Here is a 13,362-nt window from a genome sequence, read left to right as displayed (position 1 = left end):
CGCGGGGGGTTGGGTGCCGAGTCCCGGGAGCTGAAGCGGCCCCACATTCCTGCACCTACTGAAGAGCAGGGCTGCGGCTGCAGGGATGTCCTGGGGATCGCGCCGGCTCCCGGAGGAAAAGATGGAGGGGAGAAGGACGGGTCATTGTGGTCAGACTGGAGAAAGCCCAACTTGGCCCTAAGCAAAGCTGGCGGGAGTGGACCTGGGAAGCGCTGCCATTTAGGGCCCCCAACCACCCGGCTCTGCCTCCACCAGGGCCCATGGCAGCGAAACTTTCTTTGTTCCAGGCTTTTCACCTTATAAAAGCTGTGTCAGTGTTGCTGAACTTCTCCCAAGAGGAAGAGAACATGCTCAAAGAAACCCTGGAGTATAAGGTAGGTCTCCGCGGGCTCGTAGAAACTGGAGTTACAGCCCGGTGCTGGCGGGGGCCGCGAGCTCCTCTGAGGATGCACTCGATTCCTGCGCGCGTGGCCCCGCTGCGCCCCGCCAACAGGCCTGGGGCTGGCCCGGACACTGTCACTGACGCGTCTGACGTCCACAGCCCCAGGTCTGGCCTGGCATCCAGACTTAAAAAAAAAAAATACAATATTCAGAAGGTATGTGCCGAAGGGATAGAACAAAAATACATTTCAAGACAGGATTACCTCCGGTTCCGTCACCTGCTTCTGGTCAAGTCCATGTTCTCCGGCTCCCCTCGCGTCCTCAGAACAGGCTCGGGGCCCCGCAGACCAGTCAGTGCGAGTAGCGTCTTCACCGCGAGCTCGTGGCGGGCATCACGGGGCGTGGCGGGGGCCACAGGGCGGCCTTCGGGCTTCCTCTGCACCTCACCCCGGTGCTCACCTCGAGCCCTTTCTGTTTCAAACACAGATGTCGTGGTTTGGGTCCAAGCCAGCCCCCAAGGGCAGCATCCGGCCCTCCATCTCCAACCCTCGGATACCCTGGTCCTAGATGGAGGCACCGACAGGCGGAGCGCCGCGCGATGACACTTTTTCTGTGAAAAGAACACTGACACACCAGTCCAGCTGGGTTTTTAATCACTGTAACTGCACTATTTTGTACAAGCGTCAAAACATTGTTTACAAGACTTAAGGCCGCCTTCCCGGCAGACTGACCCGAGCCTCGGAGCTGGCTGACCAGTGTCCTTGCGCTCACCGAGCCGGAGGGTCCTGGCGCGCCCCACATCTCCCCAGCGCTGCTCGCATCCCAGCTCCGGCCGCTGCCCGTCTGCGCCGGAGCCCGCCGAGTGTCTGCGCTCGCGCTTGAAGCTGCAGCGGCCGCCTCGGGCAGGGAGGAGGCCCGGTCCAGCCCACGGAGATGGCTCTGGGGTGAAGGCGGCCGGTCGGAGTGGTGGTCGCGGGCCTGCCCTGCCTGCTTCTGCTGCACACAGCAGCTCGCTGGGCTGGGCTTTCCCGGTTAGCATGTCTGGGGTCGGATGAGCTAGAAGAGGCTTTTTAACCCTTCCTCTCAAGAAAACATTATTTCACCTTGTTTCCCAAACCACCCAGAGCTTGAGGCGTGCACATCTCTAAGGCACTCTGGGGCCAGTGTGGACTCCTGCATATGCAACTGACAGGATCTCACCTTACTGAGGAGAACTAGCAAATCTATAAAAAAGATCCTTAGTACCAAATACACTCAATTGCCTTTTTTAATGAATGTACTTGTCTTGGATAGGTTGCTGGTAAACCATTTTAAACTATTTTTTATAGCTAAAGTTCTTCGCTATTATAAACATGTCTCTGTATTATAAAATCCATTTAACTGGTGTTCTTGAAGGCAAATCAGAGCATCAAGAGGAAACTATTTCTAGGACTGGGACGCCTCTCCCTTTTTTAATTTCACTAGCATTCTGTGGTCTCTGCTTCCCTCTGAAGCAGTGGTGGTTATTTCGTTTGCTTTGCTTTTAATTACCTGTTGTAAGACTGAGCAAATGCTAATCCCGTTTGCTGCGGTTAAGGACCGTCTGCTCCATTCAGGGGAAGTCGTTGTGGTCCCCTCCATCCTCGACCAAAACATCCAAAACATCACCTTGTATGTGGAGCCACCCCCTCTCCCCCCAACCCCTGCCCCTACCTCTGCATATTTAAGCCAACACTACATTCCGGACTCCAGACAGCCCCCCCACTGGCCATAGTGCGTGACAGCATGCCAGTGGCTCTGGCAGGGACCCATGAAAGCTTGTTCTCTTACTAAGGAAAGGGGAACGCGCTTGCACTGGATAATCCACAGTACGGACTCCCAAGAGACTGCTAACTGATTTCGTTTGACGCAGGTTTCACTGGTTAAATAAAAAGCTGAGTTAATAACAGGAGCTCCTAAATTTATTTTCAGTTAGCCAATGATGTAAAGTTACGTTTCTCAAAAATGCATAGGGTTAAAATACGTAAAATATAATCTCACGGGAAAACAGGGATTTGCCAAGTAAATGTACTACATGTCCGCAGACCCGGAAGTACCCAGCAAGGGCAGCGTCACCGTCCTCCCAGCTCAGCTCTCTACCACCCCTCCTGGTCGCCAGTCACCTACCTCCTCCCGTGGCTCCTCCCTGCAGATGGCTTTCCTTTGTTTAGAATATTATTTTTCCTTTATCTGGTGGGGACACAAGATAGGAATTGCTTCTGTGCTGTAACTGTGGTAAGAGGCGGCTTCTCCAGCTGTGCCAGGAGTCTCCCCACGTTGGGTGGCTCAGGGCTTGCCAGCGGCTCCGAGACAGCGTCAGTGCAGGGGGTCCCCTGTTGACTACGCTGTGGCCTCCCTGCCCACAGGCCCCCCGCAGCTTTCACTCGGCCTGGACTAGCTAAGGGAGGCTTCATTCTGAGTAGGCTTTCCTCCTGCACGTCGGATCTCCTTCAGCTTTAAGAGGAAGAGTGGAGTAAATATCCCAAGTGATTCAATGCACTTTTACTTGTATAAAACGTTCTGTGATACAGTGTGTATAGCCCTTTATATGAGCATCGGAGTTGGATCGCTCTCCATGTTGTAAATAGGACTTGTACTATCTAAGACTGCTGTAGAAAATTCATTTGTGGTGTCACTTTTTGATTAAAGCTCTTTAATCTGGATGCAGCTTCCGTGGGTTTTGCTTGATAGTCTGGTGTATCAGTATTTGACTAAGGAAATTTTAGTGCTTTGTGTCTCCGAGGCAAATTTCCTGGACTATGGAACAGACCTCCCAGTTCGGTGAGCAGAGGTGTGGGGAGAGCAGCGAGCTGGGAGAGCAGCGAGCTGGGAGAGCGTGGCAGCTGCGTCCTTTCCCCTTACGTTCCCAAGTGCGTCTTTTGCATTTGGCTATTGCTGCAAGTGCAGAAAGGGGAGCGAGGGGAGATGGCTATAGAACATTTGTCTTTTTTTTTTTTTTAAAGATTTTATTTATTTATTTGACAGAGAGATCACAAGTAGGCAGAGAGGCAGGCAGAGAGAGAGAGGAGGAAGCAGGCTCCCCGCTGAGCAGAGAGCCCGATGCGGGGCTCGATCCCAGGACCCCGAGATCATGACCCGAGCCGAAGGCAGAGGCTTCAACCCACTGAGCCACCCAGGCGCCCCAGGACATTTGTCTTTCAGAAAGCACTCCCACCCCGGATTTAGGTAAATATATGTGACTTAATGAAGGCAGCAGCCTAGTCCTACCTCCCAGGAATGGTGGAGGTTCTGCAGAGGAATTGGAAGGATTGTGTCCCTTTGGTCAAGGTCTTCTCTCTGAGAACCACATCAGTGGGGTCCCTTAACAGAATGCAGACTGCGGTTCCATGTGCTTAGAAGGTTACAAACACATCCTGCTCTTCAAAGCAGCTGGCTGTTAGTGGTTATGGGAACAAAATGTTCCTTTTGTATCTATAGGCTGACGGTACCTGTTTCTGGCTTTTAATCCTTCGAAAAAAATTTGTCATCATTTGGGTAAGGGTGTTCCTGCCACAGAGCCCCGGCCAGTGTCAGGAGATGGTGACCAGGCCCTTCCGGGGCACGCGCCCAAGAGATTCCACATGTAGTCACACAAACTAAAGACTTTAAAAGCCTAGATCAATTATTGAATGTTTGGTACTTTATTAAATAAGCTTCAAAATTACATACAAATCAAAGGAGTAAAACCAATAAATAGTTGTCCGCCAAACTCTGTCCCCACAGCAGCCCGCAGCACGGAGCCCAGGCCAGAGGTACTGCGGCGGCAAGAGGGCCGGACGCCACGCTCACTCCCCAGGACCGGCTCTGCGGGGCGCGCCCACCCCCACAGCAGTTTCTCATTCATTACCGTCCCATTCCGTACTCACTTCACATACACGAAACACACCGCAAAGTACATACTAATAAGCCAAGAGCTTTATTGATGCAGCAGGCACTTTACAATGAATCCAAGAGAGCCCGTCTTCTCCGGGGAGATGGGGCGTCTGTACAAACCCTCGAAGTTTTACTACTTCAAAAAAACAAGCTCTCCCTTTGACCACAGCCCTTGGATCTGTACCTGCCTAGATCGTCCCTCCCCCACGTGAAACAGGCAGAGCACACGGGTATGCCCGACCAACGCCGGCCAGCCGCTCCGGTAGACAGTTGCGTCAGTTCTGTGTTACTCGTGGACAAAGGCATAGACTATCAGATCCTGCAAAGGATTTAGGAAACAGACGAGTTCTCCCTCCACCTTGAAAATAAAATACACTTCAGCGGATGCATGTCCTGAAATACTTTAGTTGGAAGTTCCTAAGAAGATGGTCCACTGGCAATCCCTTCTTCGTCAGCCTGTGCATCCAAAATTCTTCTCAAGGTAACATGAGTCCTTTTATTTTTTTAAACAGTCTTTCTTGCTGTAAGAACTCTTATAATGGAGCCTAGTCCTCCTACTGCTAAGGCCTGTGGGGGCAGGAAAAGGAAAGGAGTCAAATGAGACCTGGCTGACCCAGGGGGAGCCCGGCTTGCTGGGGGACGTGGGACCCATCACAGCTGCCTCCCCGAGCCCTCCTTAGAAATGCCAACAGGGCTCAGCACCAAGTCACCTTAAAGGGACCAAAGTGCCTGGCCTCCACAACAGGCACACGGCTTGCTCAGTCCCTAAGTAGCACAGCCACCACCCCCTCCCCAAGCCCTAGTCACCTTCTGGCTGAGCAGGCCCAGCATGCCCAGCAACACGACCAAAGGCCACTGCAGCCCAGCACCGAGGCTGCCCAAGCGGCTGACCCCTCCGAACTCAACAGAGCCTCTGGGGAAGGGCATGGCGTCAGCAGTAGCCTGGCGTGCGATCGTGACGAGCAACTCCCCGTAGCTCCACAAGGGGGAAGCTGGCTGGATGAAAGGCCTTGCTCTTGTAACGACCTGAGCAGGGGACAGGCACAGCTCTTCGTGCCTCCGGTGGCTGAAAGCCCTATTCAGTGAACATCCAGGTTTCTGCCCCTGCCCCCTCTGACCTGGTGAGGCCGAGGCCAGAGCAGGAAGCCCTGAGAGTCCACTGGAGGGCTCAGCCTGCATTCCACTCCTGTGACCTGCGCCCCCCGGCCACCCACCACCACAAAGAAGCTGCCTCCCTCCCACCTGGGACTCCCTGTCTGTCTCACCATGCCACATCACCTGTCCCCAGGACATGCCCGGCACAAATCAGCAGCTAAAGCAATTGGAACTCCCAGAACCAGTGAACCCCTACCAGGTGCTGCCACGGGAGAAGCGACCAGACGTCCTAGGTTGTTTAAGGCGTAGCCCCTTACTCTCCAACGCCTGGCGCACTGTCCTGTGTTCGTCTCGGAACCTCTGGCCTCCTGACGTGAACCCTGGGGCAGGGGCCAGGCGGGCACAGGCCACCTGTGCGGGCAGTGTGCTCACGTACCTTTTCATGCCACTGGAGTAACACTGCGCTGCTGTTTTCTGTGGGCTTCTCAAAGCCTTTATAAATGTACTTCATTAGCAAGTCAATGCCATTTCTGTCCAGCGACTGGACGGCCTGCTCAATTTCACTGCTCTTAAAGTTCGTGAGCACTTTCAGCACCACGCCCTGGGCTCGTTCCTGTGAAGCAGAGAGAAAGGGAGTGACGCCCGGAGCCTAAGCCCAGGCACACCCACGTCCTCCCAGACAGGCACAGAAATGCCAAACCGAGCGGTCAGAACTCTTAGAAACACTGCCCCGTTTCTCGTTTGTCTGGGACGGTTACGACGTTAAGTGGCCGATAAGTTATTCCACTTCTTTGGGGGAGAGTAAGTGGTCTACGGGAGAGAAGCGTCCCTGCTCCTGAGGACACCTGCAAGGCTCAGGCTCCCCAAGATCCCAACCATGGAGATCGATTTTCTTAACAGGTCCAAGAAGAGCTGCAGCTCCGCTCTGCATTCACCCCAGTAAGAGAGGGGCCATTTCCCTCCACCTGAGAGGGGCAGCCGTGGCTTACGTCAAGACGCTATCACAGACAGCAAAACCCCCGCTTCAGAGAGACCCCTTTCCCTGGAGCAAACTTTCCACAGCTTCTAAACAGTCGTGATCGTATCTTCTCAACTTTTGAAAAGGCAGGAAATGATAAAAGCACTAAGTATCCTTAGGCAAGTAAAGCCTATTCGATAACCTTGAAAGCCAAACCACTGCTAAACCACTTGTCCCACGGGGCAAGCTAATTTATAGTTTTGCTAAGCAGCAAGGGCTGGGTCGACTTCTCGCCCCAGGAAGCCCTGGGGAGGCGTGACTGTTTCTTTGGGGAGCCTTTACTATAAACGCAGACAGGCCTGATGGCAGGAGTGCCAGGAGGCTGCCATGGAAGCACTGCCCAGCGCCAACTCACTCCCTCAGGAGAGCCTCGCTGAGGCGGACGCACAACAGACGCCTGTGTGGAGCCCCGCGGAGCCCTCACTCAGCTGGGGACACAGTCAGTCACGGTCACGGCCCTGGGCCCGGCAGCACCCGGCAAAGCCACAGCTGCACCCCCTTTACCTTCAAGGCCTGATTCTTGGTGTTGACGGGAGAGTTCCGCAAGGCAGCGTGGAAGGCCCGAAGCATGTCCCCTGTGCATCACCACCGGTTAAGGACGGTTCGGCTCAAGCATGCCCACGCTTTTCTTAACAAACTCATTTCAAAAACAGCTTGAGAGAGAGGACTCAAACAACATCCACATGCCCCCTCCCCTGCGCCCCACTGCAGATGTCAGGTGTGGCCAGAGCCCAGTGAGAGAGCAGCCTGTAGCTCCCCAGAGCCACACCTAGAGCAGAGGGCCCCTCTACTGTGCAAGGCCCCTCCTTCTGCCGCCCCCAAAACGCATTTGGACACTCCTTCCCTCCCACCCTAGGAGGCAGGAGCAGAGCAAGTGCCCTCTCGGGGTGACCCGCGATAGAGGCTGACTGAGCCCACTGGCACCTGCTCGGTCCTAGGCACCGGGTCTTCCCTGGGGCTCCTCACCACGCTGATGCGAGGCTGGCCCTCCCACTTGTTCCTTCTCAAAAGGGAAGGACGAAGGCACAAATGGAGATCTCCTAACGCTTAATCCAAAGTTTTATCGAAGCCACTGCTAAAGAAATTAAGATGTCCTAAAATTGCTATCTTTCAAGACCCACCCGGGTCTGTGACATCCCAACTATTACTAGAAGGGAGATTTATTAATCTAAAAGTTTTTCCCCAAAATACGAGTCAATCCCCACTTCCCTCAGCCTCAGTTGCAATCCTGACACATTCTTTGCTGAGGTCTGAATGCACAGCACTGACAAGAAAATGACAATCTGGGTTAGGTCCCCAAAGGTGACACCTATTTTAAACTGAATTACATCAGCCAACTTTCATTTCCTCATCTGAAACACTGGCTTCAGCCAAAAAGCTTCAAAAATAGAACAAGGAATGGCTTCTGCCCAATCAGGTCTCTACTCCTGGTTGCGCAGCGATACCTACGTGTGAACGGAGCCTCCGGAGCAAAGCCCCGTCCCTTCCTCCCTCGTGTGGGCTCCATCCTGACCCTTCTGGGCCCACACCACCCAACGGCCACACCCACTGAGCTCCCCACACCCTGCCGGGCCCGATCCACCTTCTACAATGGAGAGGCAGCCCACCCCCCCCGTCTCTGCTGCCTTTGGAACTCCTTCTCCTCGGCCAGGCAAGGGCCAGTCTGGTATCAGCCACTGATAACTTCTACCTTGGCACTGTTTTCGGATTTGGCGTCCCAGAGCAATATGCAGAGTCTCAGCGGCTTAGTAGGAAACGGAGGCCGGCTCTCTCCGCGAACCAGCGTGGCTGGCAAACACAATCTTCGAGGGATGGATGGGGCAGGGTAGGGTCCCTAGTCCACGGGGGCAAAAAGTCACTGCTTTAGTTACCTCGGTAGTGCCAGTCTACCAAGCATTCGCCATAGGTGTTGATGGATACAGGCCCTTTAGCAGCTTGGGGAGAACCGGGAAGCAGGGGGTGCACAGCATGTGTCAGGCTGGACCCCAGGTTCAGCTTACAGAACATGCTGTGGAGGCTGGGGACCGCTGCCCCTCATCTCTAGGTCAGGGTTTCTCAACCACAGTGCTTTTCACATTACAGACCACACGGCCGGCGTGAAGTCTGTCCTGTGCGCTCACTGCACTGTATTTAGCAGCAACCCTGGCCTCTGCCCACTAGATCCCAGCAGCGTCCCCCAAGTCGGGACAATCAAAATGTCTCCAAACAGTGCCAGATTTCTTCAGGGGGAGGAGAGAGTGCAAAATTATTCAAAACCACTGCTTTGGACACATCCCTGTTCCTGAGACCAGAAGGTTCTTCAGTAAGGAAGAAAAGGAATGGATATTTAAACTCCCTACAAGGTCTCAGCCCCTGTGCCAGGTGCTTTCACATGTCATCTCAATACTGCTACCAACACTCCGGGACAAGAATCCTTATTCTCATTTGAAAGGCAATGAATCTGAGGCTCAGAGAAGGAAAATGACTTCCCCAATGTCAAAAAGGTAAGCTGTCCAGCTGGCGTTCAAATCCAAGTGTGCCCAACTCCAAAGCTAAACTCTCTACCAAATCCCCTACTGTCGTTCTACCCAAAGACCCAAACTACAGCAGTCCAGGACACTTGCTGCGTGCCCAGCACTGTGAAGCCTCTGCAAGGTTGTTGTGATGCTCCCACGGAACCTGTAAGGGCAGCCTTGTTCCCCTCCTGTTCACAGGAGAGGCTGAGGTTCAGACAGGGTATGAGGTCACACAACTATAGCACAACAGAGTTAGGTCTGCATGGATACATGGCCCATGTTCTAGTTCATCGGAGTGATTTCCTACCATGACTCAATTCCCTAAAGGACAGTAAGACACAGGCCTCCTCCTCCCTACCTTCCCCCACTCCAATTAATCAATCTCTATCCCTAATCCTCTGGCCTCTGTTCTAAGCTCCTAGCAGCCTACTCTATAGTTTAAATTCGGTGATCTAATGTAAGTCCAATTCCTGGCACATGGTAGGGACTCAGAAAATACCAGTTCCTTCCTCCTCCCTCCCTGGGCTCCACATGTGCCAGGATTTCAGTTCTCGTTGATAACCTCCCTTTCCCCAATCCCGAGGTAGACAGTCTATGGTAACAAGGTTTCTGACACTGTCACTAGTGGAGAAACGGCCACCAACTCGATGTGCTAAACCTCAGCCTCCAATTAGCCTCAAGGAACCTGTCATTAGTCAGGGGGTGTACCAAGAGATGACCTTCAACAAGTATCTGTAGCACCAGGACCAAGACAGCAGATAACCAGACTCTGTTCTCCCCATCTGGGGATGGTCCTGGCCACAGACCCAACCCTGGAGCCTTTTTGGTACTGCTTGCCCATAAGCCACGTCCTGCACCAGACTGCAGAATCAATCTTCCCTCGTGAGGGTCCGTCTCATGACCCCATTTCATCAATGGGGTAAGCAGGGTGGTCCTGATGGGGCAGGAAATACAAGGTTGAATCCCCACCTTTGAAAGCACATTCCTGTTCAAACAAAGTCTGGTTTTTGTTTCAAAGGCACACTGGAGGAACCCCGCAGGGCTCCTCCCTAAGGTAGTCCTCGGGCCTGCCTTCCCAAGGTGAGTCAACTGATTAAACACCCAGAACCTGGTTTATATACAGCATGAGCCTCCAACCCTGCCCTGGCAAGTGCGGGGGAGGGGCAGGCACTTCCTGTAACACCATTTGAATAGAGAAAAATCCTTCCTGTGAGAATAAGTTAGTTTCCTGTGCTCAAACTGCTCAGGGACCAAGCAGGCTGTGACAACCACCTCTATTTTTAATCCTGTTTTCTAAATGCCTGCCTTATGCGGCCATAAGAATAGTCATTTCCAGTCATGAGGTTCTACTTTTACATTTCACTTGGTGCTGTCTGGATTTTCTTAGCTCTCAACTACTAGTTCTTCCCGGCTTCCCGCACAAGAAGGCTATTTCAGGGAGGGAGCCAAAAGTGACTTCTTGAACGTGGCTGAGACCATCAAGCTCCACAGCCCAGGGTGTTCACAGGAAACCGAGAACAGGTGAAAAAGAGTGGCATTAAACGGGAGGTCAGACTCCTTCTGGGGTGCGAGGTGCACAATCTCTCACCTCAGGGCTGGACTAAGGCTCCAGCCTTCGCTCCCCCTTGGTTCCTTTCTACCCCTCAGCCATCCACCCACCGACCTTCATGTGCTGCTGCAAGCCGGCCCAAGAGGACTGTGCCCGGGAGCCTTCTAGGCCGCTCAATTACTCAGCGGGGCTCACCTCGGCCCCTCCCGCCCATCTAGCTCGAGAATGGCCCCATTTCCTGAAAGGGAGGGATGGAGCGAAGGGGAGCCAAACGCACAGTCTGAGGGGATAAGGAGACAGAGGGGGAGAAAAGAGGGCAGGCCTCGCGGTAGGGTGAGGAGCCTGCGGGGAGGCCAGGGTGTCGGGCGTGCTTCTGGGGCTGGTGAGCCGGCGGGTCCAACCGGGGCTAGGCGCCGCGCTGAGGGAGGATCCGGGGAGCCCGGGACAAGGGGAGTGGGAAGACCGGGTGAGAGGAAAGGGGGGATACCCGCAGTAAGGGAACCTGGCCCGAGGGGGACCGGATGGGAAGGGACTTGGGAGACGGACCTCAGGGGCCCGGGGGTGAGAGGAGTACGGAGACCGGCCTGAGGGGCGCCCGGGCCGCCGCGCTGGGTAAGGATATTGCCGCAGAAGGCCGTCCACCTCGCTAGGGTCCGGGCCTGGCTCGCCCGCCGCCGCCGCCGCCTCCTCCTGCTCGTCCACGAATTTGTTCTCGTCAAACTCGTCGATGTCCACCCGACGGAAGCGCGAGGACAGCGTGTTCCGGGCCATGGCGGGGACTCGGCGCCCGCTCAGCCCGCTCCGCTCGGGGTCCGACCTCGGCTCTACCCAGCTCGGCACCGGCTCAGGCTCGGGGGCGGGAAGCGGCCGACCGGCGCCTCCTCCACCTCCTCCGCGCGCAGACACCGCCGCCCGCCCACTTCCGGGCTACGCCGGAACCGGAAGTTCCGGTGGGCGGGAGGGGCGGGGCCTGGGGGAGTGGCTGGGAGCACTGGAGAATCCGCCTGATAATCAGCCTGATGGCGCCCAGTCGGACCCTCGTCTTTGGGAAACCTCATTCTTGTGGTCTGCGGAGCGGGCACTCTGTCCCCGCGCAGGCCGAGCATCGTGGACATCATAACTGCGCTCAGCTTCCCTCCTGAATCCGAGGAGCTCCTGGTACTGGCAGGGACCTGCGCGGACACTGCCGCGGACCCGGTGGGTCATTGCCCAGATTGAGGGTGCACGGGCCCCCAGGAGAAGGCTCCCGGCTCTGCTTGTCGAGTGCTGGGCAGACTTCTTTGAGAAAATAATCTTCGAGCTGAAGCCTTAGTAGTTCTTACAGCTCCAGGAGTGACGGGGTGTGGGACCCTAATTCTCGGATCTTAGGAAACTTGAACGCCACCACAGACCTCGGAGGAAGTTGCCTCTGCCTTGTACACAGTGACTTTATTGTTAACGGACTGGGAAACTTTAAAGACGTTTAGAGTGTATCCAAAGTGCTGACAACACAAAATATTTGGTTTTGGACCCGCGAGTGTAGTGGTCACCTGGACCTGGCGGGTCGGGGGGCGGGGAGAGGAAGATGACCCTGTGGTCACCAACCTAACGGAAAGGGCAAGGTCCTGCGGGTTAAGAAGTCAGTTCTGGCTGGAGAGGCATATCCTGGTGGGAAACCGAATCCCCAGAGCTTGAGACGGGGAATGATGGGAGTGAGGGCACTAAGGGCAGAGTCAAGGACGACTCTAGTGCCAGGATTGAGTGCCTGCATAGTTGCTCGAGGGATTCTTTTTTTTTTTTTTAAGAGTTTATTTATTTATTTGACAGATGGAGATCACAAGTAGGCAGAGAGGCAGGCAGAGAGAGAGGAGGGGAAGCAGGCTCCCCGCTGAGCAGAGAGCCTGATGTGGGGCTGGATCCCAGGACTCTGGGATCATGACCTGAGCTGAAGGCAGAGGCTTTAACCCACTGAGCCACCCAGGTGCCCCTGCTGGAGGGATTCTGTTAATAGGCCTTAACCTTAGATTAAATTGGGTCTTTTTTTCCTACAATTGTACTTTTTTTTTTTTTTTTTAAGATTTGTTTTTAAGTAATCTCTACCCCCCAGCGTGGGGCTGGAAATTACAGCCCCAGGATCAAGAGTCACTTGGTCTACTGACAGAGCCAGCCAGGTGCCTCTAATTGTACTTTGGCCTTTAATAAAGGCCAATAGTTACTGAAATATGACTCGTTTTTATTGTCCCAAATACTTTCCACTGAATTGTGTCTACAGATAAAAAAATATTGCCAGGTTATGATGCTACCTAATCTTGGGGGCTAAAGATACAGAATCTTAGCTGGGAAGTAGGTGCTGAGTAAAAGTCTCAGGGGTCCTAGAAACAAAGCCCACCTGCCTTTCAACTCCATTTCTTGAAAGAGATCTTTATGACTCAGGCAGGCTACAAGACAGCAGAAATTGATAATCCCCAGAACTTCCTGGTCAGAAGGAACTTTAAACCAGAAATGCTGGCACGCCAGGGTGGCTCAGTCAGTTAACCGGCTGGCTGCCTTTGGCTCAGGTTGGGATCCAGCCCTGCACTGGGCTCCCTGCTCGGCGGAGAGCCTGCTTCTCCCTCTCCCTCTGCTCGCCGCTCTGCCTACTTGTGCTGTCAAATAAATAAATAAAATCTTTTAAAAAATAAAAAATAAATAAACCAGAAATACCCATTTTACAAGTAAGGATATAGCCTGTTCTGGTGAAAGCAATAGTGACCCTACTTATGACTGTGGATCTCCCAGCCATGGAGGTAGAATTTTAAAAGTCTATGTCAGGGATGACTGCATGCTGAGGGTAATAAAACCACACAGTGCCTGGCAGTACATTAGATAAAATGGTCAGGAGAGAGGTCCCTGAGGGGCACCTGGGTGGCTCAGTGGGTTAAGCCTCTACCTTCAGCTCAGGTCATAATCTCAGG

General features: G+C 53.9%; 2 protein-coding genes across 4 annotated transcripts in view; one reads left to right on the top strand and one right to left on the bottom strand.

Annotated features, from left to right (window-relative positions):
- LOC111145815 (golgin A1) overlaps nt 1–3,060 on the top strand; it is a 46,576-nt gene extending 43,516 nt beyond the window's left edge. For both annotated transcript variants that reach the window (XM_022501063.1, XM_022501062.1), the window contains exons 22-23: nt 288–374; nt 868–3,060. In XM_022501063.1, the coding sequence (XP_022356771.1) occupies nt 288–374; nt 868–948 (168 nt within the window). In that variant the 3' untranslated portion in view covers nt 949–3,060. The remainder of the gene's footprint in view (nt 1–287; nt 375–867) is intronic.
- A 1,232-nt stretch (nt 3,061–4,292) lies between these two features.
- Nucleotides 4,293–11,349, bottom strand: LOC111146006 (actin related protein 2/3 complex subunit 5 like). Of its 2 annotated transcripts, XM_022501372.1 has the most exons (5): nt 11,132–11,349; nt 11,052–11,071; nt 6,890–6,962; nt 5,804–5,980; nt 4,293–4,839 (listed from the first exon to the last, which is right to left on the bottom strand). In XM_022501372.1, exons 1-5 carry the CDS (start codon nt 11,198–11,200, stop codon nt 4,777–4,779), a joined length of 402 nt encoding a protein of 133 aa, XP_022357080.1. In that variant the 5' UTR covers nt 11,201–11,349; the 3' UTR covers nt 4,293–4,776. The 2 variants fall into 2 exon arrangements, with proteins under 2 accessions (XP_022357080.1, XP_022357078.1); XM_022501370.1 differs by having other exon boundaries at nt 11,052–11,349.
- Between the last annotated feature and the right edge of the window lie 2,013 nt (nt 11,350–13,362).

The sequence above is a fragment of the Enhydra lutris genome, unplaced genomic scaffold, assembly GCF_002288905.1.
Source record: "Enhydra lutris kenyoni isolate GAN:26980312 unplaced genomic scaffold, ASM228890v2 scaffoldscaffold13, whole genome shotgun sequence".
In the NCBI taxonomy this organism is placed as follows: domain Eukaryota; kingdom Metazoa; phylum Chordata; class Mammalia; order Carnivora; family Mustelidae; genus Enhydra; species Enhydra lutris.
The sequence above is the reverse complement of the archived record's forward strand: the minus strand, read 5'-3'. Positions and strand labels throughout refer to the sequence as shown.